At 29.2% G+C, this 26519-nt stretch overlaps 2 protein-coding genes across 2 annotated transcripts in view; one reads left to right on the forward strand and one right to left on the reverse strand.

Annotated features, from left to right (window-relative positions):
- Positions 1-253: 253 nt before the first annotated feature.
- LOC129961782 (uncharacterized) lies at positions 254-14658 on the reverse strand. The gene is made up of 4 exons (XM_056075348.1): positions 14614-14658; positions 5500-8957; positions 2762-2866; positions 254-689 (listed from the first exon to the last, which is right to left on the reverse strand). The coding sequence occupies exons 2-4, from the start codon at positions 8905-8907 to the stop codon at positions 645-647; spliced, it is 3558 nt and encodes a 1185-aa protein (XP_055931323.1). The 5' UTR covers positions 8908-8957; positions 14614-14658; the 3' UTR covers positions 254-644.
- Positions 14659-15068: 410 nt separating this feature from the next.
- The window catches only part of LOC129961604 (COP9 signalosome complex subunit 2), a 31345-nt gene continuing 19894 nt past the window's right edge, over positions 15069-26519 (forward strand). Inside the window, exons 1-2 of the mRNA XM_056075110.1 lie at positions 15069-15180; positions 25416-25529. Coding sequence (XP_055931085.1) covers positions 15127-15180; positions 25416-25529 — 168 coding nt within the window. The 5' untranslated portion in view covers positions 15069-15126. The remainder of the gene's footprint in view (positions 15181-25415; positions 25530-26519) is intronic.

A 26519-nucleotide genomic window follows, 5' to 3' on the forward strand; every position in this document is an offset into this window, starting at 1 on the left:
ATTTATGATACCAGATCAGTTTCGACCGCAGTCCACAACAATTTTACTTTCAGATATCTCGTCGGGCTCTTCAGTACAGTATGGAAGTACGCTTATCTCTTCATTCAAGTCAGCAAATTGTTTCTTCCCACGTCGCAGAAATCCATTTTTCACAAATGAGAGAAAATGATACTCAAAATAATATAGAAATTTATTTTCATATTTATTAAAAATAACAAATACAAGTATTACTCATTAACAATCATGAGCACAATACAAAAATAAATTATATGAGTACAAGGATATAAATGCAACATTTTTTACATTTGAAATGACTGTACAATATGGGAGTAATGGTTACATTACATTGAATTAGACTCGTAATAAAATGACTTAGAGAAAAAATGAAAAATATTACAGAAAGTAATGTACATTCGTAAAAATAACTGCATACTTTTTCATAATATACAGGAACTTAGAAAACATAGATTAAGCTTCGAACTTCTGGCTATTAAAATAAGAACTGAACACATCAATAAAACAGACAAAAAATTGTTCCGCATTGAACTGGACATTTTTCATGCTGCATATCTTCACATACAATGCAAGCTACTAAAAACAAGTAATACAATGATATATAAATTGTACATGAACACGTGGCGGCATCATTTTCTGCAAGTGGCATAATGACCTTTGCTCCAAGAAGACATCTGTAAATAAAAATTATTCAAAATAAACTACTGTATGCAGGATGAAATATGGCAAATAACACATTTCATATTCAATATTAGTAAAACAACATAAATATTTCTATATGCAATACATGTTAATATTTTTAATTCAAATTCAGCTTAATTAATTGAGTGCATACAAATTGTCATGATTTACAGAAAAAGAAAAGTAAAAATTTAATTCAGCCGAAAAAAAAGTGTCACAATTCATGGTATAGCTAATTTCCAGAGTACATATTGAAGCATTCATAGAAGCATAAGAAATGATCATTATATGGTCAAAATACTTCCCAAAGCCACTGGTTTTTTTTTCAATAATGAATTCTGAAAAAAATGAGAAGGTAATGATCATCCTTAAAGGAATAACCAATGTAAATTTAACATCACTTCGAGGTAAAATACAGTTTCAGGAGGACTTCCCAAAAAATTGATTCGGATTCGAATTCAGTATACTAGCCGCATGACTGATATAAATGGTCCTGGTCTTTGTCAAACTTCAGCCTACGGTTCCGCTGAGCAAACTCAAAATTACAACGCTTAAATAGTTTTAAATAAAGCATGATGCTGGAAAACTTCAGAACTATTAGCACTAGCAATAACATTTGGTGAAACTATATTTATAATCATCGCCCTTCCCCTCATATTTGCATATCATATGATAGCAAGAATTCATTAATTCTTCATATGCTTAAAACGACATAAGCAGAGCATTATCCTACTTTTTCAGGAGTGGCAAACATAATCTCCTAGCAGAAATTTCACTTTTGTTTAAAGGGCCGATGCAACTTATGCACCAGTAAATGATTAGGATTTCCATACCTCATTTGAGCTGTCTGATTATTTTAATCCTTTATCCCATTCGTATGCAAGCTAAAGCTTAAATTAATAATAAGAAATTACCAATATAAAAATGCTTTTGCTATTCATGAGTTCCGACCCAATATAATAAGTAAAGATTATTCTGATTTTAAAGATAAAACAGGTACTTTCCAATTTTCTACTTCAAAACGTTTGTATGAATTAAAAATTAAGTGGGATGCAAATCTTTTTTAATTCACTAACCATAATAATAACAACCATACGATACAGTCAGTGTTTTGAAACTTGGCACACTGACAATACAAATTATTCAGTTCTAATAATACATAACGAAGAATTATACACGCGGAGGAAAAACGATGATATAAAAAAATCAATTTATCGCTAGTTATTTTAGAAACATGTAGTTAAATTCAAATTTCTACTGTTCTTTCGATTTATCAATAATCTTTCTGAAATTTCCTTATACTTGTTAAGTTTTTCAGAATCCACTCATGACTTCAGGCCTCAAGTACTTAATGCGTTTTGGATAATTTGCAGTATCCGGCAACTAAACAGTTTCTAAAACTAACGATCACATCTTGCGAACAATTATCCTGTTTAGCATGCATTGCAGTGAATACTAAAAATTTATGGGAAGATAGATATTTGATTTACCCAATTTTAAGTTGTCAAATATCATGACTGATTTAGGAATTCTTGGTAATGCTTAGGAAGTGAAAAATATTATAACACATGATTTTATATACTTCACCACTTAATACACAAGGATCAATCACCAATAACCGATACTTTACTTATCGTTCAGACGCATCAGTAACTTTGACAGGCGATATAAAATTCAGAATGTTTTCTTAAATGTAAATGTTTATTATTTTATAAATATATTTTTGCTTGAGAATCCTAGAAAGCATGTAATTACTAAAAAAGAAACATGGTCATGAACAATATTTGGGAACATAATAATATTTGGCCTTTGAAGGTTTCACAAAATGTTACAAAGGGAAGTAAATCAAAATGGGCTTAATGTTTAACGAGTTCACTGATTCTTTCACCTACGATTTTATTCGATGCTGCGTGAGGTTGGACATCAACCAACAATGTTTGAATATATAAAACATATAGTACTTTTATATATGATAGCAAACACTGTAAAAACATAACAATGGAGAATGTACACATTTTATAAAAATAATCGGATATATATATTAAAAACATTTAAAACAACATACCCCACACTTTTCAGAACAATAATATATTTTAGCACAGCCAAGACACGCAAACGCTGCATGCTTTCCACACTCAGCACATACACAATTAATCAGATGGTTATAAACCTAAAAAAGAAAGGTTCACGCGGAATTAAGAGTGGGGAATGAAAATGCATCATTGCATAATCATAAAATTTTAAATTGTCAAATTACTTCGATAAGATCTAAGGTGGTAAAAAAGACAGAATAAATGTCATACACTGTTTTTTACATGATAGTTGTCCTAAAGATATAAGTTTTCGGCTACGCTTCAAAAATTGGCGAAAATGCAACATCATCGTTAAATGAATTTTTTTTTGTAGAGCGCATAGTTATTGACATAATACGGTGATGCTTCTCAAAGTTCGACGCAATATTTACCCATGCTTTTGTCATCTTTATTTCACTAGGAGGTTAACACCCTGTTGAGACTCATTTCCTTCTCTGATGATCAAATCTCATCCTCAATTTTTTTTTGTTGTGTTACTGAATGCAGCTTCATAAGCTCTTCAAATGTTCCGGCTATGTTCTACCGGCTCACTGACATCGTTGCTATTCTACTATAATACCTTGATCTTAAATAACACACAATCGTCCATTAACTCTTTCATTACTCAACTGGCCGCGGAAATTTTTATTCTGGCAGACGGTTTATATGTGAAACGAGGAAAGCATGATATAAAACGAGTTATCAACAAGGACTTCCTCGCTTTGCATCCTACATCCGTCGTTTGATACAGAAATCGACTCACCGGTATAGAATTTGCACAGCCGGTTCAATATTGAGAGAATCAAAGCTTCACAGGCACTTATTCGATACGTGAGACATATGATAATCCTGCACGTAACGTCATGATGACTTCTCATCATTCTGGAAAACAGCTCATTAAGAGCGTTATTTTTTTTTATACAGAGATGGCAAAAAGTCCGTAAAAACTTTAAAATTTATAAAACCCTAGAAAATTAAGTAAAATAAAAAATAATTCAAAAAACAGCCAACAGGTAACATTTGGTACACAAGTGAAAGAAAAGGCAGGCAAAAATGATTCATTTATTGTAGCAACATATGCTCCACATGTCCACCACCACAGATGATAACACATTGCAAACGCGTAACAAATCCCGCAACGACAGAGGGCTGTATGTTTAGCTGTAAACGTGACAGCTCTCGGCGAATTGCATTGTTCAATTCAATAGATTGGATGGAGGGATCGATACACCAGGGATCTTAAATTTCGCAATAGCCAAAGGTCTGCTAGTATCAGAACTGGAGAAAGAGGAGGCCACGGAAATTAGCACCGTCTGCTGATGCTTTCTTCCCCAGACGGCTGTAACAGGAATTCCTTGATTGGAATGGCAGTGTGACTTGCTCCATCTTGCATAAACGTAACAGTAGAAAGCGCATCTTTTTGACTCAAACATGGAACGACCTTTTCGCGCAGAAATGTTAAAAAAACGCTGAGCATTTATTGCCAGCGTTTTCCATCTATTTATGATCCTACGATGAAGGAACCAGTGAACCCATATCACACTGGAGGGGGATAAAGTGGTTTTTCAGTGCACACTCGTGGATTTGACGTCATCCAAATGCGACAATTATGTGTACTAACGTTGGCATAGAGCTAAAAATGAGCTTCATCTGCTCCACAAGATATAAAAGAACCAGGAGGGATCTTGTTCAACTTTGTAGAGAGCCCACTTCTTCGCAAATACTTCTCTCTCTATCAAACGGTAAATGTTCAAGGCTAAACTATAATTTGTATGGATATTGATTAAGATATCCATGAAGAATGTTATGTATCGAGGATGGTGGTAAATCCAAGCGTCTTGTCAGCTTCCCTTGCACTGCTAGTCCCTGCAGTCGGATGCTAATGTTTCCATTTCGGCTGTAACGCGAGCCCAAAATGTCTGCCTTAGACTGGTTCGATCTTAGAAGATTCTACAGCGATCCAGTTTCCTCAAATCGCTGAACAGGCTTTATGAGGAACAGTCACTGTTAAAGACCTTATCCCAATTTTCACATTTTTCTGAAATCGGAATTTACGCAGTGCAACAGCTTCACCGACAAAGTTGCATCTTTCCCACTCAGCATTCCTTGTTCACTTACATGACAATGCAAGTCAGAACTGGTTCGGGATCAACAGCGTAAGTATTTATAACCGCCTGTCTCATTTGTATACTTCCAACTAAGTCGTTCATACCAGCGCCACCAATCGGCAGTTTTTTTAATTAATTTTTTTTACCTAAAAAAATCCCACGACTTATAGATGCTAAATCTGCAAACCGTTTATTTAGCGGGTTTTATGAATTTTTAAAGTTTTTACGGATATTTTGCCCACCCTGTATTTTCTTTAGCTCGTTATAAGATGTTCTGAATAAGCGAAGTTTGAACTGTGTATTTTCCCTGTTTGTTTTGAGAGACGCAGTTGATTGGCGGTTATCCCGATTATGGACGAGAAGTTTTAGACCCGATATTGCGATATATACGTATGTGCAAGGAGCACCTTAAATATTTCGAGGTCTTAAATTTTAAATTTTTGGGGTGGGGGATTTTAAATGCAAATCGCCTCTGAATTGAAAATAGTAAATATTCAATTCACTATTTTTTTAAAAGTTTAATTTTTCTTTTTTTAAAAAAGGCAACAGATAATGGCTACCTAACGAAAAACAAATCAACACAATTTAATCAAGAAATGAAAAAAAAAAAAAAATCATATTACCTCTCGGCTGCTTGATGGTCCAACTGTTTTTGATTTTATAACTTCAGAGGCCTTTTCAACGATAGACGGGTGAAAAATTCTAACCTTGTCATCCTTTTCTATATCACAGTAATTACCGTTTGAAAGCGGTTTTATACTTTCTAAAGGTTTTTTTTCATCCAGAGATTCATCTTTCTTTACATGACTAATTTTAGCAAAACTTTTATGTTCAGTTTGATTATTTCTAAATTCATTATTCACTTTATGGAAACATCCATCATTCTTCACAAGATTTTTTATAGATGAAGAAATGACCATTAATTTTTTGGCTTGTTGTTCTTCTAATAATTTTAAGCCTGCACTGACATTTTGTTCAGTACATTTTATTTCCATAAATTTCTTATATTCTGCTCTATATAGATCTAATAGAGGCAAAACCGTTTTCGTTTCATGCTCACCTAAATTTTGAATGGATTTAGCAGCTATAATATCCAGTTCATCAAACGGACTTTCGTAACTCTCCATTTTAGGATAAACAGGAAGCATTTGTTGATTTTTTCCTGCATGAAACGTAACATCTTGTTTAGTTTTATAATCAGAAGCAATAATTTCTTTCTCACAGATGGATAATTTTGGCACAACGAGATCAGTACTTGAGTTTAAAAAGGTAGAACTTTTATCACAATCTCTACTTGAGGATATATTCGATTTCGGTGAATCTTGCATATTTTCAGAATCGTTTTTTATAATCTTATGCGGAACATTAGAATTTTTAACAAAATTATGTTCTTGTGTGTTAACTGGTGAAGTTTCTACACTTCTAATATTAACTTCAGAATTACCAACAGGCGTGACATTTACATCAATCAAAGTTGGTTTACTAGGAAAACTTGTATCATTTTGGCTTTGTTTCCGTTTCTTAGGAAACGAATCAACTGTCCCGTCTTCCTTCGAAGTTTGATTAACATCACACAACGTATCTTCAGCTATAGCTGAAATACTCTCTGAATTTTCTACTTTCTGAGTATCAGTGATTGTAGTCTCATTTAATACTTTCTTTATACAATTAAAGTCGATAGTATCCAAAATTTTTAAAATTGTATTCCCTGTATCTACTTTTTTATCTGAAATTGTTTCTTCACCTTTATTTGAATTCTCTTTCTCAATCTTAATAATGTGATCTGAGATCACATTCATTTGAGAACTTTGCTGCATCTTATCTGCATTTTTTACAGCGTGCTTTTCAATTGGTAAATCTACAACGTCTAAAATTATGCAATCTTCCTCATCCAAAACCATAGGCTGGACTGAAGAACAACTCGAATTCTCCTTTAAACTAGTATCTACTTTATTGTGGATTTCATTTTTCAAAACTTCTTTGGCGTTTTCATTTACAGATTTCTTTTTATCAATAACTGAATCAAGGCAAATAATTTCAATATCAGAATCTTCTGCTACATTTTCATTTGTCACATTTATAGAAGGTATCGTTTTTGAATCTTTTTCCTCGTCATCATCTGATAAAATAACAACATCCGACTCATTTAAGGATTTCACAGATAATATCTGAACATTAAATATTTCCTTTTCTGTAGATGTTGGTCTATTAGAGTTCAAAGAAACACGAGTTTCATCTTTCGATAAATCTGAGGTATGCCGAGTTAAGCTTTTTATACTGGTTGCACCTTTTTCTTCACATTCAATAGAATTTATGTTTTCATTAGAGTAAGTAGTTACTTTATTTACAATTGAACTCTCATCTTTTGTAGTATCAAGTGCAGATTTTTTTGTTGTATCAACACTTCTCGATACTTTTTCATTGCCCTGCTTTTCTATGCTCTTGAATTCGAATAAATTCTTAGCCGACTTAGAATTAGAAATCAATGAACTTGTATCAGTTTGTGTTCTAAGTTCGCATGAGCTGCTATCTTTTAACTTTCCAGTACACATAGATTTATCCTGTGTGCCATCTAATTCAGGAAATGCTTCCGAAATAGAAGATTCTGAGAGAACTGCCGATTTCCTTTGAGAAGGATTTCTTTGTTCTACAGATTGCCTAATGTTTTGAGATTCTTGGCTGATAAAATCATTTGTTGAAGTTTCGCTTATGATACAACAATCATCATCATCATATAAATTGCAAAAAGGTACCATATTTGTTAATGACGAATTGCCATTTTGCAATGAAGCCGCTTTTTTATCTAATGCAGGGTCTCGTTTCAGCAAAACAGAACATGGTTTCAATTTGAATTTTAGTTCATTGCAACTCAAAGCGTTTTTAAGCTCAAATAAAGCATTTGAATTTGGTACCGATGGAAGCACACTTAACCGTCCAGAATTGTCCAAATTTATAGCATCCCTCACAGTTTCCTTGTCTGTTGATTTATTTAATAAATTTTCATCCCTTGCGGAACTGGAAGAATCGTAATTCAAAATGCCGGAATCGTTTAAATAAGTATCTGATGCACTATCGTCGCTATTAGTATGTTCAATAATTCTTCGAAACTTTTTTGGAAGGAACTGCCGACTACAAGAATTTTCAGCTTTATGGTTATTTTCAATACATTCCCTCTCGCTTTCAGCTGATTCTTCAAAATCGGACAATTTCTTACTAGTAACTTTAGAAATCTTTGTATCACACTTTAACCGCTTATTTCTTTTTTTCTTCGTTTTATTAGTGTTTTTGATATTTCGGCGAGCAATTCGGGTGCCTGAATTATTATATGACGCAGAATATTTTTCTGGATGATGTTTCTGAAGAAACTTTTCAAATTCATTATCTGAATCAGTATCGCCGATTCCCTTGGTTTCTTTTTCAAAGCTTTCTGTTTGAAAAGTATCTTCGCCACAGGATTTGTCTGGAGAATGGGGAATTTTTTTCTTTTGCTTAGCATTCAAGTCAGAAGAACAACCACTTTTTTTGGAGCACTGTTTTATGTTCATAGTACGATCTTTAAAGTTTACTGTGTTGTTTGAAATACTGTTATTATTATAATTAGATTTAAAATTTGATGTTGGGATTGGCAGGAGCCCTTGAAGAGAACCAACATGAGCTCTTGGTTTAGGAATACACCTGTTTTTCTTCAAATATTTCATACTCTTTTGACACTTTGCCATTAAGGGAAAGCTTTTTTCTGGAATATTTTTTTTTAATTGTTTGGAGCTTCTAGGCGACTTATTATTCCGTTTACGGGATTTCATTTTTGAATCATTAGTACGTGAAATTTCTTTATCTTTGGAACGGTTTTCTTGTAGCTGCTGGTATGACACAGCGTTTTGCGATTTCTCCATAGATTGCATTATGTTATAAACAAGATCGCAATCAGCTTGTGCCAGTTCATCATCGCAATGCAGATTTGTTGTTACCAGAGCATTTGCCATATTTCCTATATGTGCTATTCTTTTCTTTTTATTTCTGTTTTCAGCCATTTTCCTTTGTATTAGAATAGCTACTTGCAGTAATAATTTTATATAAAATTCTGAAAAGAAAAAAAATCAAATATAAATAAATCATTTAAAATTATTACTAAACTATATTTTACCCTAACTTGGCAGTATCGTAAAAGGCAGAAAATGTGAGGCTCCGCGTTGGGAAAGAGTTCCCCATCAATTTGACTTTAAAAGAGCTAAAATGCGCAGAAATTTATCAAATAATATCAGAAATCCCTTTTTATCCACATGTATTTAAAATTATACTCAATTTAGAAGTGCTTATCTGCTAAGTATTTTGTAAATAAAGCGAACGAATAAAACCAAACAATTGACATAATGAATTCCACTTTGACTAGAACCGGTCTTCCAAGGTCAAATATTTGGCGCGTTTTTCTTGTACGTTTCCGCCAACTTCGCTTCATTCAGTTCGCAACCGTTATTATCATAACTCGTAATTTTTTATTCTCGCTGTTTTACCAGCTGATATTTTTAATACTGTTAATGACATTAGTAATTATTAGTTTCGATTGTTGAATATTTATTGAATTCGTCATTTCTATTCACTGCTAAAATGTCTGAAAAAGTGTTATCACCGACTGCGCTGTACACACCTTCAAGACGATTGAAACCAACAAAAAGTGCAGTACGCAGAAACATATTTAATGTTTATTCTCGACCCCGAGGAAGAAAACCCTTAAGATTCTATCAACCAAATCATCGATAAAGGTTCGCATCTTACAAATGTTTCGCAAAGAACTGTTTTCCGTTTGAAAAAAGAAATCAAGACATCCAGTCCTTTAAATGCCTATGGAAAGAAACGACCAGGCTCAATAGGTAAACATTCAAGTCTTGTAAAATATGATGATTTTACATTATCCCGTATTTGACGAAAAATCCATGCATTTTTTTGAAGAAATGAGATCCCAACATTAGATACTTTTAAAAGATGTGAACGATGATACAGATATCTTTTCGGGAAACATTAGCCGAACTATGCTTTACAGAATATTGAAAGATTTTAGAAAAGCGATGAAACGAAATAAAATAATTTTAATGATTTATTAAAATAATGTATCAATAATATTGAACAAACTAAGGAAAAAAATTAATTATCTGATTTTAAATGATATTTAAGCTAATAAATATTTACTATTTGGCGAAAAATTTGCGAGATAAAGTTTCGACAGCGATCTGCATTTGAAGTAACTTTGTAGTTTAAAGTAACCCAGTTCCTCTGACAACGACTGCGATTCGGCATGCCTAGAATATACTCTACTGCCAAGTTAGGTGGAACAGAGTATAAATACATAATTTTAACATCCATTCTCTGTTTCAATTCATTATTACACTGTAAAGGCTTTACTGTCAAGGATTTAATAGAAAATGTATTTTGGTAAGTTCAAGTATGAAATGAAACATTTTAACTAAGTAAGCAGTAACTGTACTTACTACTCATAATTTCAATAAACAATGAAAAAAAATCAATCATGCATTGATTTTTAGTATTAGTAACTGAAATTCAATTTTCTCTTTACATAAATAGTAGAATGAGAATAATTACATTTGAACTGAAATATATGTACTTATAGATGCTATAAAATTACCATAAAATACAATAAATTTCAGGGAAGATTAAACATCCTCTTAAAATAGGAATTTTGATGAAAAACAGGGAAGTGCCACTCTCGTATTCAAATCAACATATGGTAGATAAGGACTCTAGTCTCCCTCAATTATCCATAAAGCTATTATTCTTACATTCCTTAATACCAATTAATTTACTTACATAACAAAGTGCAGTGATCAAGAAAGGAAAGTGAACTGATTAGCTAGGCGATAAGAGAGGACAAATTACTTAAGTACAGAAAAAAATTCTTATCATTTAGTTGAACAACTGTTGTGCAATCTCATAAACAAAATCAAAAATTCTGTTGGAATAGTATCGATACCATTCATAAGAAAAGAGACAAAAAACTTTTTTCTGCAACCTTTTACTGTGATATGCATTACGAATCAATTATTTTGGTTAACATTAATGAATAAAATCTTTTTACAAAAAGCAATGGATTTTGCAACAGTTTCAATGCTAGTTAATCATTCTTTCTAATTTTGTTCCTAAATAAGACTTATCTGTTATATGCCAGAAAAATAACAATGTGAAGACTCAAAGTATTTATCTGAAATTTAAAAAAAAAAATAACTTTAAAAAAAATTTCAGAAAAATTTATTCCAGTAATAAATTATATAACTGATACAATATACAGCTCTAAATATATACACAGGAATTGACACAATGTACTGTCTGCAAAAATCTCATACTTTTCTATTAGCTTATAATACTAGGCATTAGGTTAAAATGAGCCCTTTCTAAACTAATTGCATATCATTGCTTTAATAAATTTTGAATATCCTAGATGCCATTAAATTAATCTTTCAATTACAAGTAGAGAACCAGAAAAACTGTTTATGACGAGAATTATGAAGAATTTTAAAAAAAAGTAATTAATTAAAAGATATTAGTAAAACAGACATTATCAGATAATGGGCGACAGGGGAAAAACAACAAACAAGCTTAGTTCACAAAGAAGTTTCCAAATTAGTTCAACAAAGAAGGATAGTTAAATTCTTATTATTCGTAATCACAACTTTCGTACATGCCTTAATCCATGCTACTCATAAGTACCATAAAATGCAATAAAATAATTAATACAAACTTTAAAAAAAAATCTGTTAAACAAGAAAATATACTTGTTATAAGATTTAAAATAAGGAAAATCAAATTCAAACCAGCTTTTAAATAGAATAAAAATTCATTAAAATTTGGAATAGTATAATGCCTAAAGCAAAACTGTCTGGTATTAAAAGCCTATACACTCACCATATTTTAATATAGTAATTTATTATTGAAATTATGAATAAGAAAACAATGGAATAACATGTTTCCATAATATGTCAACCAGTTTAGGAAAAACAGTTAAATGAAGTATAACTACCATGAAAATCAACTGACCGCAGTGTCTAAAAAAAACTATATATCGCATAATTATGGAAATTCAGAAACCAGATATATTCTTATCTTCCATATTTTAACAGAATTTCAATAACATCTGTTAAAATTAGAATTTTCATATGATATCTATAACCAGTAACAATTAAGTCTACAATATTTGATCTAAATTTAAAAACTGATGCAAGGGAGTTAAAATAAGCAAATTCTATAACAGATTTTATGAACTAGTGTGATATATGGGTGTGAAATTGTTATATAATGCAAAATGTGCGAAATAAATCGGACAACAATTTTTTAATTACTACAATTAATGTATAAAAATTATTAATATAATTATTACAACGGAAATTTTTACAATGGAAGTCTATTTTTTCTTCTTTAATTTACTCAAGATTTTAATAATTACCTTTTGACATTATTATTAGCATTTACATTTGATATAAAATTTTTCAAAGGGAAAAAAAATGTTTGCTAGATTTTCTCTCTGTATACTTGTGTTTCTATACATATTACAAAAAAGTATATGCAGAAACACAGAATTATAAAGAGAATCTTTCAGTCACAATTTTTAGAAATAAATAAAACTGTACATCAGAAAGATATACTTGGTTAAGGTAAATATTGAGTCTAAAACAAACATGAAATGATATATTTTAATCTTTTAAATCACCCAATTACTTCCTTCCAAAGCATTCTCTTATTTCCTAACCCAAATGGCTCCTCCTTCCCCCCTTTTTATTTCTGACATGCACTCCAGATAAACTGTTGCAATTTCTCACACTTCAAGTGAAGAGGTAAAAATCCCTAAAACTTACATATTTCCTTTCAGATATCTAAAATTGTGTGTCCTAAATCTACATGTGTAAAAAAAAAAAAAAAAAAAAAAAAAAATCAAGTGAGAATTTTTAAATAAAATTAATAAATGGAAAGATTACTTTCATTTTGCTTTTACATTGTGATGTCAACAGATGTGTTTCTTTATAATCGATCTTTTATCCCCATGAAGAAATTATAACAATGGTAAAATATATTGAAGGTTTATTCCAGAAGTTTCTTTCAACCATACATTTGCAAAATTATGTTTATAATATTCTCTCTCTCTCTCTCTATATATATATATATATATATACATTTAGTTATGAATTTTGAAGGATTATATTCATTTTTAGTCATTTAATTACCAGTATCAAATTATTTTTAATAAATTATAATTAAATTTTCAAAAATTCTTTTTGTTAACACACAAGCTCAAATACTTTGTTCTTGCTTTATTTTTTGAATTAAAGTATTTAATGATCATATTTCAATTTAGTAAAATTTCTTTTCAGGAAAGAAGTAACTTAAAAAATGACAAAAATGTTTCTATTGATTTGTCAAAATTTGTCTACTCCATTCAAAAAAAGAACCCTTTCTCACACTCCTTTTGACGTCATGCATTTGTCCTTTCACCTTTGATTTACACCTCCATTCAAAACCATCACTTATATCATGCCTTTCAACCAATTTCATGTCCTTGCCACACTTACAACGCTCATATTTATTCGCAATCAAACCCGCTTTCATACAAAATTCAAACGTCTCCTTATCTTTATCTAGTCCATACAAATACCTTAAATTAACATTCTCATCATACCACATAACATCATTCTCACCAAACATTCTCGCACTTACCTCAGACATTCCCCATGCAGCAGCCATCACAAAAAAATCCAAATAAAAGAACGCGGGAGCTGAAGATTGAAAAAGCACACGTGCAACGTGGTCAAACGAAAATTAAATAATGGCGTCTACATTCAGTTGACCAATAGGGTTAATGCAATTACCCCATTATAATTAGTTGTCGGTCGGATGGGGGTTGCCATATAGAGATACATCAATAAAAGAAGGATAATGAATCGTACATAAAAGAAAAGTAGATATATAATTTGATAGATCATTTTTCAAAATATTCAAATTTGATCTTCAAATGACCTCTATCCTTATACTTCCCAACATAAGAAATTCATCCGATATTTTCTTTCAACAACAGATTTTGAATTTGATTCTTAGCAATTCATGTCTGCTCACAAGCTTTGCCAAATTCTGAATTTCATATTTAATACTGAATGAACCTTTCTTTTTCATCTTATCACCTGATTAATATATTTTTCAGATTCCCTCTTCAGATTAATATATCTTTCAGATTCTTTCTTTCAAAATCAAACATAAAAATGTATATGGTAAACTGTCTCACTTTAAATAAAGAATTTCAGGCAGTCCATTACTCATGTTTGAGACTAGATTGTGTTAAAAAAGTACATCAACTATTTTCAAAAAAGATTAGGTTAATATTCGTTACGATTTAACAGAGTGTAAAAACACGCTGTCAAGTTTTTCTCATACTTTCAAGTCACTACAATTCAAGTCGTTATAACAATCATGAAAATACTGTACAAAAAAGATAAATCTAGTATTATTTCATAGAAAATGAATACTTAAGAATATAAGTTTAAAAACAATATTATAAAGCAAAAGTACTACACATACAATAGTATATGTCCGCTATCAGACTCTACTGTTTAATTATACAATACAGTTTGATATATCACATATACTAGTGAAGATAAGTGTTAAATAAAAACAATAAATAAAAGAAATTCATTTAAAAAAAAAAATAAATAGGAAGACATTTTTGATTCGCTTCCATAACGTACCTCCACCCCTTGAAACACCACAAATAATAATGATCCTTCAAGAATATAATAATTTTGTTAGCCACTAGAGGGCTGGATTTTAGTTGTTTTGTTGATGACTCATTTTGGCTTGAAATGTAGTGTGATAATAAAAAAAAGTGATAAAATAGAAAAACATTAATCCATAATCTTAAATAAAATATATTATATATAATTGAAACAGATCCTTATTTCATTTTGTGGCTTATTCACCATTTATTAGAACAGTTTCAAATAGTCTCCAATAAAGAAAGCAAATTTCATTACGATTTGTAAATATGAAATTACACATTCCTGGAAAATATCTAATGATCTGTAATGTATATAATTTTGTAGTTGTTTCTTTTATAGATTTTTTTTACAAAAAAATAAATAATTTAAGCTCCAGCATGATAGAGCTTCAACAACCGATTATGATTGTTGTTTTCACTGTTGAAATCTTCCCGGCTTTTGTTTATAATTTTCAGATTGGCAACTAATCACACAGGCATCAACATGTCGGACGCTGAAGATGATTTTATGTGTGATGATGAAGAGGATTATGATTTAGTACGTTATTTTTTTATTTATTAAAAAATATTTAATGTATTTTATGTTTGATAAAGTTTATTGTAAATTTATTAGCCGTCGAATGTTACCTGTTACACATTCTTTTCTCTTATGCTAGGCCTTTACTACGTACAAGAACAATTGTAGTGATATATGAATATTTTATATAATTATTTATTGACGGAAATGAGTATAATAATTTTATTTTTGAGAGAAAAATTTGTTGTTTCATGTGCTGCTACGGGTTTTGAAGAATTTAAAGTTTCTGATTAAGTATTGAATTGTTTATTATGATATTCAAACCTCAATTCTATTTTTGATCTAGTATATCCAATTGTGATTAGAATTGCGCAATAATAAGCTGAATCTGAGAAAAATCATATTCATAGTTAGTTCAGACCTTTATATTTAGATTCTACTTGCTGTACGGAAGTACAGAATTAAATACTACAAATACTCTATTTCTTGTATGATCGGATTTAAAACTTTCTTTACTTACGCTTTCAATTTTTTACTTTAGCTTACTATAAAAAGATGCAGGGAAAGGGGGGGGGGATGACGGAGGATCAAGTTTTCAGTTGTCTTTCAGGACTTTATATAAATATACACTCTATTTAATCATATTAATTAATAAGCATTACAAATAAGTGACAATGAATAAAACAGTTTAATATTTTACAACTCCTCAAACTAGCCGATAAATGTTTCATTTTGTTCACTACTAATAAATTTTTATAATGGATTGCCAAAATTCTCAATGTATTTATAGAGGTATCATTATCTATATCCAAGTTTTACAATATTTTATATTGTGTTATACTTGAAAAAAAAAAGTCATTCATTTTTGCTTTATATTACATGATTGATATTGCGGAAAGACACATTAAAACAAATGTAAATAACAATATAGCTAATATTATGAAATAAAATAGTTGCATATAAAAGTAAATTTCTATTTTGTTTAAATAATTGACATCATCATCATAGAATCAGAGAATCTGAAATGAATATCTATTGAAAAACATCTTGATTATTTTAAAATTATTATTTTGCAAACTTTAAAATTCTGTTTAAAGTTTGGTTTGGTGAAGTCTTCTTTGTTTTCCCTTCATATATGTCTCTAAAAAGAATGCTAAACAGTGTTAGAAAAAATAATTATGAGAGTTAAATCAAAATATTTGCTACACCAGTAAAACTTGCAGGATTTCATAAAATTAAATCTGATGTTTTTACAACAAACAGAAACTTACTGATAGGTTTAAAGATTTAATTATCTGTATATCTAAAATAATGAGGAAAAATTAGTGTGCTAATATCTTAGTTCTTAGAACAACCTAATTTAATTTTGCCTATTATGTTGTTTTATTTGAAAGTTCACGATTCTTAAATACATAATTTGTTATTAGTTACCTGCTGTCCTCTATGTATGACGTAAGCCTTAACAAAACTTTCATCCTCAACAGTCGAACTTATTTTATTATTATTATTTTTTTTTTTTTTTTTTGCACATAGTCAATCATTCAGAATTATATATGTTTGTCTAAATATATTTTTTAAAATGGTATTTTCATTTGGTGTTGTAGAAGTAATTTAATAAAGTTGCTTGCATTGGTAACTCATCAACATAGAAGTTAATTGTACCGAAAAAAATATTTATAATCATCCACTGCTTAGAGTTTCCAGATATCATCATCCCTTTTACTTACTTCATTATCAAATGTGCAAAACCCAACTTCTTTTTCGGCATTAAGGAATTTAAATTTTAAATGCTTAAATATACTGACTTTTCAGCATGTAAAAGGAACTAAGCATGAAATAAGAATTTGCCATGGGTCAGCATCTTCGTGTTTTTTTAACATTATTTTATATTGAGTTGCTACAAAGATCAATGAATTAAGGTCTACAATTTTTATTATTTTATATGCTTACTAATTCATTATATTCTACCTTCAGGGATCATGTGGAATTATTGCTAATATTTTCTTCCATTTTTAATTCATTATATTCTACCTTCAGGGATCATGTGGAATTATTGCTAATATTTTCTTCCATTTTTGTGTGTGTGAGTGTTAAGCATTACATTTTTTTTTTCCTGTTAGCAGACTTTGTTTGTTTCCATCCATTTTTAACTATCAGCATTGATTTGAATTTTCTTGAAGTGAATTAGCTCATAGAATTTCAGACTTTTATTTAGTTTTAATGTTACAATATATTTCTATCTAAAATGCAGTACAAATTATAATTCATAAGTACAGTGTCAGTATGCATGGGAGTTCCTACTACATCTTTTGTTAGTATATTTGTGACCATCAGACCATTATTATTATCGAAGATAATAATAATTAACATAACATTGTTAGTATAACATCATGACTAGACATCTTCTAGTGTATCAAGAAATTACAATTAAAAAAAAGCTCCTTCAACCATAAGTAGCCTAAAATTTTGTAAATTAAATTCATGTATGACATTTGTTTCATTTCAAGCATATTAAATAAGCAGCATACACAAAGTCCTTATAGTTTTGTCATTAGAAAATTATGTGAATATTGAAATGATAATTCAAAGGATAAGGTGTTGGAATCTCTCTCCCCTCATTCACTTCAATCTTCAAACCAAACAGCTTAATAATGCTTGTTTAAAAATGATTATTATATAAGGTGTGCAATAAATGATCAGTAGCATTCATATTTTCTGGAATAATTAACTCTTTATCACTCATAAAAAAATAATTATGCACCTTTTTTTAAAAGAGGAAATTTGGTTTTAAAAATTCAAATAAAAAAAATTCATTTAATGCTGCAGTTTTTCAGTTGATGAAACACTGCTGATTGGTTGGTTAAATTACTAGATAAATTCTATTTATGATGTTTGAGTCAAAAGTGGATAATATTATTTAAGCAAAAAAATTAATGTAAAACAAAGAATATTTTTGAAATTCTTTTAATTCTTATAGTATTATAAATGTATAAATTTAAAATATTTTTTCTTTTTGATTGTGTCGGAACTGTGTTCTATTTTTGTATAAGAAACTTGGAAAAAAACTGATGTATTAAAGCAGTAACACTGAATTGATTAATAAATTGCAAAGAGTAAAAACCATATATTTGAATGAGGGTTGTTGCATGAATCAGGGTTATGCATTTAATCTTTCCAGTAGTCCAGTATTATCAGAAGAGTAAATGACACTTGTTAAACAGGGTGTGTAGTATGATTAAAAGTCCTTAGACTGCTTAATTTTCTTATATAATGACCTTAAAAGTGTTTTTTTTTTTTTAAATCCAGGTACTTATATTTTTTTTTCTGATGGGAAAAAAATAATTACAAGTTAGATTTGCCCAACTATAGGCTATATTTTCTTTACAATGTCAGATTTAATGAATCTGGAGGTCAGTGAATCTTAGGGAAATATTGACGAGAATGCGGAAAATATGTTCTTATAACTTGATTCTCCTTTCATCTTCTTTTGCTTGTTTAAATAAAGAGAAAAACCTTCTTTTTAGAAATAATTTCATGTATTCATGTTATGTTTTTTATAGTAAGTTCAGCTCATCCTTGCTTTTCAACACAAGATTATTTGTGTGTAGAGTATTTGTTAGTTATGTTCCAAAATCATTTAGTGACTTTCTATTAGTGGATTAAGTATTTTTATTTCAATTTTTGTGCCAAAGTTTGGAATTTCTTATCAATATTCTGGAGAATGTGCATTTGATTCATTATGGACTTTTGAAAGTGAATACACTGAATGATTCAAGACTTTCAAAAATAAAAATTAAGCAAAATGTTCACGATGCTAAAAGTTGCTTATAAGTCATTTGTTACTCTTGCAAAAAGATACACAAAAATAAATTAATGTCAATAAAATACCTTTTTACTTTTTCGTGTACTAACTATTCAAAGAGAAAAAATTGTAATTGCCAATAATAATAATAATAATAAATAAATAAATTCGAAGTCAAGATCTTGCTCAATAACCATGATTCAAACCTCTAAATAACACTCGCTGTCTACTTGTGAGTATGATAATTTGAAAAATGCTTTGAGGTCTAATTTCTTAATACTTAATTCGAAGATTTCAATTAAATTTTTATTGAAATCCATTCCCATTGTTTTTTATGTGTTTGTATGAGTACAAGTGAACAGGATAACTTCAAAATGCAAAGGGCTACATCAGTAAAATGTGCCACACAGTTTTAGCATCTGCAGTATAGATCAAAATCTTGAACCAAATCCATCGACGAGTTTACTATCTGTCAATGTTTGTTTGTATGCATGTGAGCATTGTAACGACAAAAACAGCAATTTAAAAGAAACTTTAGATAAATGGAATTTATTAAGTTACATTGTTTCTAGAACTGTAGCTCTGTTATAAATTTTAGATTTAATTTGCCAGCCTAAAACTTTTCGATCATACTTCCCCCCCCCCCAACCCCTCATTTTCTTTGTTTTTTTGTTTTTTTTCCCTTCCCTGTATTGGACTTTCTTTCTATATCTAATTTTTATGGCTGAGAGAGGGTTGACACCTTCATTAGGAAGTATGCAGTAAAGCATTGATGAGACGTTCTCAACTGGTTTTTCATGTGTTAATGGCAAGTGTATTGGCTGTGTCTGCAGAAATATAAGTGATGAATCAATTTTGCACTTTTATACATATGATGTATTTAAATCAATACAGCAACAATTGTACTTTTTCAATTCTTGAAAGAAAATTTCTCAGTTAAAATTATTTCTTCAATAAATTTTTAATGCCAGTGTGATTTTTCTAACAATGTACCTGCAGGTATAATAAGGGACAAATTATTGAAAGATTTATATGTCTCTAAAACAAAATATATCCTTTTCAATTATGAATTGTCAGTAATGGGCAGCAGTTATTATTATTATTTTTTCTTTGTAGAGAACTAGCCAGTGTGAAAATAAATTTTTCATCAGTAAAGAATGTTGAATTTAGAATAGGAATAACTGATAACATTTACTATTTCCAAGTATGAATTGTCAGTAGTTTGTTTTAAAAATATTGGAGTGCATGATGAAATCAGTAAATTTTGCATCAATAAGAAGTTGTATGTTAGCTGAGAAAATTGTGAAAAATGAATAGTGTTTTGAGTTGTACATTCATCCGAAAGGATAAAAGACATTATGAGGATGCTATTTTCATGGAATTTATATATTTTTTAGTCAGATAATCATGATTCATTTATGATAATTTTCATGTCATGAAAACATGATTGGTAGAGGTTATTATTTTTTTACTTGAAGATTATAAATGTAGAAATATGGAATTGTAAGAGGATTCAGTATTTATCAAATTTCCGATTTCAATATTATAATGAATGTGTGTGAGGATTCAGCATTCGTTAAAATATTGAAATAGTAAATTCAAATTGAAAAATATCATGTTTCACAACATGAAGTCTATGTAGAATCCACTCATTATTAAATTGAGAAAACATTATTAAATTGAGAAAATTAGCAATATCAGTCCATTCAAAAGATTGCTAACTTTTGGGGAAATAAATGGCAAAAGAAATAGTTGTAAATAAGATAAAGACAGGTAGACTATAATTTCTTGATTTCTTTATAGAAAAAGAAATTTCTCTTGGAAAAGGAAATTGCTGAAATTGAACATAAAGCTAATGCACTTATTTGCTTGACAAGCTAAAAACTTTTCTTTACTAACAAAGGTAATTGATTGGGAAAAGTTATTAATCTAGAAATAGAACTAATTGAAAGTATTTGTAAAATTTCTGAAGTGAAACAATCTTTTATTTGTATTTTTAATAGAATTGGTATGACTTTTATGTTCTAGATTTATTTATTGATGTGCTCAACCTTTTGTGAGAAATTGAAATGTTAATGATTATTATCTTTATTATTATCTTTATTATCTTTATTTTTTCCCCTTATACTGTTAAATGATGTGTAATTAAATAATTTATGGTATACGATGGAAGTCTTTTTTAATAAAGTTTTTCATACAAAACTTGCATTATATATATATATATATATATATATATTAAATAATTTAGTTTTAATGTTGAAAAATGTTTGGTGATTCCTGATGGTATTTTATATATAAAATTACACTTTTGCTTAGTTAATACCCAACTTAACTTCTTTCTTTCAAACTTATAGTTCTATAATAAAAAATATTAGGCTATGTTTGGTTCTTATTTTTTTTTCTCTAAAGGTGCTTAAAAAGTATTTGTAAAGTGCTTATTTTTTTATGATAAAATTTGTACATCGCCTGTTAAAGGGAAAAAGATGCATTGCATGTTGATATCAGTGGGTTTAGCCAGTTGCAAAGAAAGTCTGCTCAGAGTAACATTTCTCTCTCTCTTTATGAAGATACATTAAGTCTCATATATGGGTCATTTTCAAAATTCGGTGCCATTTGGAAATTGAAAAGACAAAAATAAAAAATTTTTTAATTAGTAAATTTCTTTTAATATTATTAAACAGACATTATTTCTGTATATTACTTGAATATTTTTGATACATTTTTTTCTTTTATATATTTTTAATTGATGTTTTTTTGGTCAGATATGATGAAAATTGTCATGTCTGTTACCGGACATTTTTCTTGTAATTTTTGTATTTAAGTTCAGTGTACAATAATGTAAAGCTATATTTAATATAAGTATAGAGTCATTTTACCCATATAATAAAGACTTTCGAATAAAAAAATATTTCTTATGGTATTTTTATACTTTCGTTTGTCATGTCTGTTACTAATATAGAATTCTTACAAGGATTTTTTTAATATAAAATACTATAAAAAACAATTAATGCAAAATGTCTGTCATTCTTATATATACTAGGCAGAGTCAATTAATATGTAACTCTAATTGTAGCAATATTATGTCAATTTAAACTTTTTAAGAAAAATTTTGAAATGGTAACAGACATGACACAAAGTAACAGACATGACATAAATTCAGGAGCCAAATTTTGATGTAAAGCTTGAAAGATAGAATTAAGCTAAAATGTGTTTCTCTTTTAGTACATAACTTTTTACTATAAAATAAAATTAAAAAAAAACAAAACAAATATGTATATATTATTTGAAATTCACAGATACAGAATTGGAACATGTGTACACATTTTATTTTTTAGTATTTTCTTGAGTTACAATGCTATTTATTCAACATCATATTTGGAGAGATCCACATCAAACATCAAATATTGTAATTGGCGAAAAGAGCATCCAGTTAGATTTGGAAGTTTCATTACAATATCCTCTGCTTCAATATTATATTCTTTATCATCCTCTCAAAAGAACTTTGCATGATTCCTGATTTTTTTAAATACTTAACTGTAAAATTGTTGTCCTGGATGTCGATTATTTCTGAAACGAAATATTTTATCGATCGTTTACCCTCCAATTTTACAAGTACGAAGCTTCCTTCTTGAATATCTTGTTGAAAATTGTTGGATAAAGGAGAAGAAAAAGATTTACAATTATTTTCTGCATTATTTATTGTCATGGCTGTGCTTTCTTGTTCATTTTCTTTTAATGCAAATACATTAACTGTAAAACAGTCACAGACATTTTTCTGTCTGCAGAAACAGCTTAAATCCCTAAAAAACATTGAGTCGTTCCCAAAAGAAAAAATTTGATGTACGCTCATTGTTCCTTTTAAAACCAGAATATCAGATGGAATTATTTTTTTAAACGTTTCTACATCTGTTTCACAGATATAATGAAGCTGAATGTTTGTGTAAATTGAATTAAACAGAGTTTTTGCATCGGGTATATCTGTCCCCTGTGCAACTATTTTGTCAGCAGCTCTCTTAATGGCTCCCCCTATTCCATCAGCAGCACCCTTGCCATGACCAGCCTCAAAAAAAGACCATGATCCATACTTATAACCATTATTTGCTATATGCTCATTCAAAAGGAAGAAACTTTTCTTCTGCCGATATTGCGTGGTAGGGCCATCAGAAAAAAAGTGAATAATTTCAACTTCGGGGGAAATTCTCTTAAGCTCGTTGAATATTGGCTGAAGGTGAGCCCAAATTGCTGCAGGACCATGGTCGTAACATTCGGAAATTGTGCAGAACGAAATTGGTTCATGCTGGTTTCTTAGATATAAAGCGCCAGTATGCAGAGTTGCCTGCTTTCTCGATCCTCCGAAATGAAATGCCTGCACTTCTGTAGCATGTTTGCACACGTAATTTTCAGAAATAAATAAAGTTTAATAAAGCAAATGATTTGATAACATTGCAAACATTAATCAATTCAGTAAATACAATGTGATAATAAAAAACAAAGAAGATAAGAGAAAAAATGAAAACTTTAACAAATATGCACTTTCAAAAAGTAAGAACTTACATTTATTCCCTCCCCCCCCCCCCACCCTTAAAAAATTTTTCCTAAAATATCAACTAAAACTTAAACAAAACAAACCCAAAAATTGAACTTTCAAATCTTGAAACATGTCAAGTCTGTTACCAAGATTGTCATGTCTGTTACTATATAGAGTAACAGACATGACCAGTAACAGACATGACATTTCAAAGTACAAAAATTAAGGAAACTAAATAATTCCATAAAAACATGAAAATAAATTTTAATTAAAATTAAAAACCTAAAAATCTAAATTAATCAGTTGAATAAATTTATAAATAAATATATTTTATACAAAATATTAAGGTAACAGACATGACATGCAATAAAAATACTTAACACAAAAAGGCTTCAGCTTCTTCAATCAAACATTCAAGATGGCTGCTTGCATTTCTTTCTTAGAACATGTTTCAATGGTATACAAGTGTTGTCATTTCAAAATTTCAATCTTGTTGCTTAAAATGTTGGAAAATATTGTATGGTAACAGACATGACTTAATGTCTGGACAGCTGTATTTAATTGGTAAAAATCATCTATTCTTCTTAAAAGGTTATTAAAACCTTCTTTATAACATAATTAAAAGTATATTTCACAATAAAAAAATATGTCAGAATAAAAATTTGAATTTTTGGAAAGTAATGCAGCAAAAAACATTTTGAGTTTTATGATTTGGACAGCTGAATTTTTGTTTCCTCTCAACTTCTTTATTAAAAAAAAATAAATAAAAAATCAGATGAATTATTTTAATTTTATTGTTTCTACACTGGAAATTGCCTGCTAAAAAGCATGGTAAAAAGAAAAATCATTTAAACTTTATAACATCTTGTAAAAAAAATGTGTTTCACATGGACAACAAATGGCACCGAATTTTGAAAATGACCCATATATGATATTTGCACCATTTGAAATTGACATCAATAGTGGGCATATACAAGTAGTGGATTAGACACCCTTCCTTAGTTTTAATGAGTTTGTCAAAGTATACTGGTTTTAATGATTGTAAAAAATGTTTGGAAATTTATTGCAGAATAGTGTTTTTTTTTTTTTTTTTTTTTTCTTCTCAAGTTTTTATTGCTGCATTTTGTGTACTGCTAAAGTCTATTGAAGAACTATGCTTTCTTTCTGTGTTACTAGTGATGTTACAATACCTTTTTCTCTGTATACAATTTTTGAAAGAAAATGGTTCACTGTGATCTGTTCAGTATATAATATGTTGTTTTTTCACAACCATTTTGTGTAAATATTTTTAATAACATGTTCAATCATGTGTTGTTCTTCAAAAGAGAATCGTAATTACATCATAATACAATAAATACATATCCACCTATTTTTAATTATATTTCTTTTGTTTTTACTAATTTGAATGTTCTAACAAATCTTTCATGAATCCAAGAAGTTGATGAATAAAATTAGGTCTTTTAGAATACCATCTTTTTAAAACTCCAGACAATCAAGAATGTGGAAAGAAAAGGTAGTGCTTGTCAGCTTTACACCTGTGGCATTCCAGAAAGTACTTCTGGCCCCTGCAGGAAGTTAAGTGCATTAGTGTGTCCACTAATAAATCATGAAAAAGTTACATGCTGTTTTCTGTTAAGTTTATATTCTTGAATTGAAGAATTCTCCCTCCCCTTTCCAGGAGCTGTACCAAAGTACCATGCATGGTTGGATGGTGCTTGGTGTTCCTGGTCATTGGACCAATTAAAACTGTTTCTTATTCACTCCTACTTTTTACATATCTTGCATAATGAAGCATGATAAATTCTATGTATAGACATGATAAACAATGAATTATCCTATTTTGTTTTGCCATTTGTCTACTTGCTTATTTTTGTTGCATAAATTCTTTTATAATTCATTTGAATATTAATAAGACTTTTCTAATAGGAATATTCTGAGGACAGTAACTCAGAACCTGATGTTGATTTGGAAAATCAGTATTATAATTCAAAGTCATTGAAAGAAGATGATCCAAAAGCAGCCCTTAATAGCTTTCAAAAGGTAAAGTATTTATTATTTGATTCATTTCTGAAATGGTTAAAGAATAATTGAGCAAGAAAGCATACATGCAATATAAAGAGGAAACATTTGAAGTTGAAATGCTTTTATTTAATTTCACATATTTGAATAGAATTTAATTTTAAACATTGAAAATTGATATTCTGTGTAATTAAATTTTATATTTCAATTTTTCTTATAAGCATAAGAAAAATGAAAATTTGACAGGAAATATTTATCAAATTATGATGTAATATGTATAACCTTGAAGGCATTTATTGTCTTAGTTTTTGTTTAATTTTTGTCATTTCATTTCGAATCAATCTGGTGTTGTTGGACAGTTTTTATTGGGTGTATTATTTTGCATGAGTTTTCTCAACATTTTTTTTAATTAATGCAGGAAAGCATTTTTACTCATATTAGGAAATCTTTATAATGTTTTACCTATCCTATCAAATAGAGTTACATTCATTATTATGAAAGAAGAAAATATTTACCCCAACAGAAAGAAATATTGTTTAAATAATTTTTAGATCTTTATAGTTTATTAGTTTTCATAATATTGTTAATAAAAGTGTAATGAAATTAAAATAAGAATAACCTCTATTAAAAATAAATTGATTTAAAGTGGACAGGAGCATTTACAGTTGGCTTGCAAAGTTTTTATATCAACTATATTACTCATGATAATAGCAGACTTGCTAAGATTTTATATATTGAAACTTTTACAAAGATATAGATGAAATTTTCAGTCAATACAATAAACAAAAATTTATTGCATGTACTTGCAAAATAAGTATTAATTTTTTGAAACATAAATAGGATAGGTTTCATTTTTTTTTCTCAACAAAATTAGGTGCTCATGTAATCCATTTTCAGTCAGTAATTGAAAAAGACCAATTTCCATATAGTTTTTATACATCATATGGTATAAAATTTGGAAGAAGGATGACGGTGAAATCTGATTGATCACTTTTCATTTGTCATTTTTCC

Source organism: Argiope bruennichi, chromosome 2, assembly GCF_947563725.1.
Source record: "Argiope bruennichi chromosome 2, qqArgBrue1.1, whole genome shotgun sequence".
Lineage (NCBI taxonomy): Eukaryota > Metazoa > Arthropoda > Arachnida > Araneae > Araneidae > Argiope > Argiope bruennichi.

Excerpts from the sequence above, each read along its gene's own strand:
- LOC129961782 (XM_056075348.1), bottom strand. The coding sequence starts at position 8,907 with ATGGCTGAAAACAGAAATAAAAAGAAAAGAATAGCACATATAGGAAAT. Across the intron at positions 2,867-5,499 it reads GACCATCAAGCAGCCGAGAG|GTTTATAACCATCTGATTAA; the intron begins GTAATATGATTT and ends TTTCTTTTTTAG. Across the intron at positions 690-2,761 it reads ATTGTTCTGAAAAGTGTGGG|ATGTCTTCTTGGAGCAAAGG; the intron begins GTATGTTGTTTT and ends TTTTATTTACAG.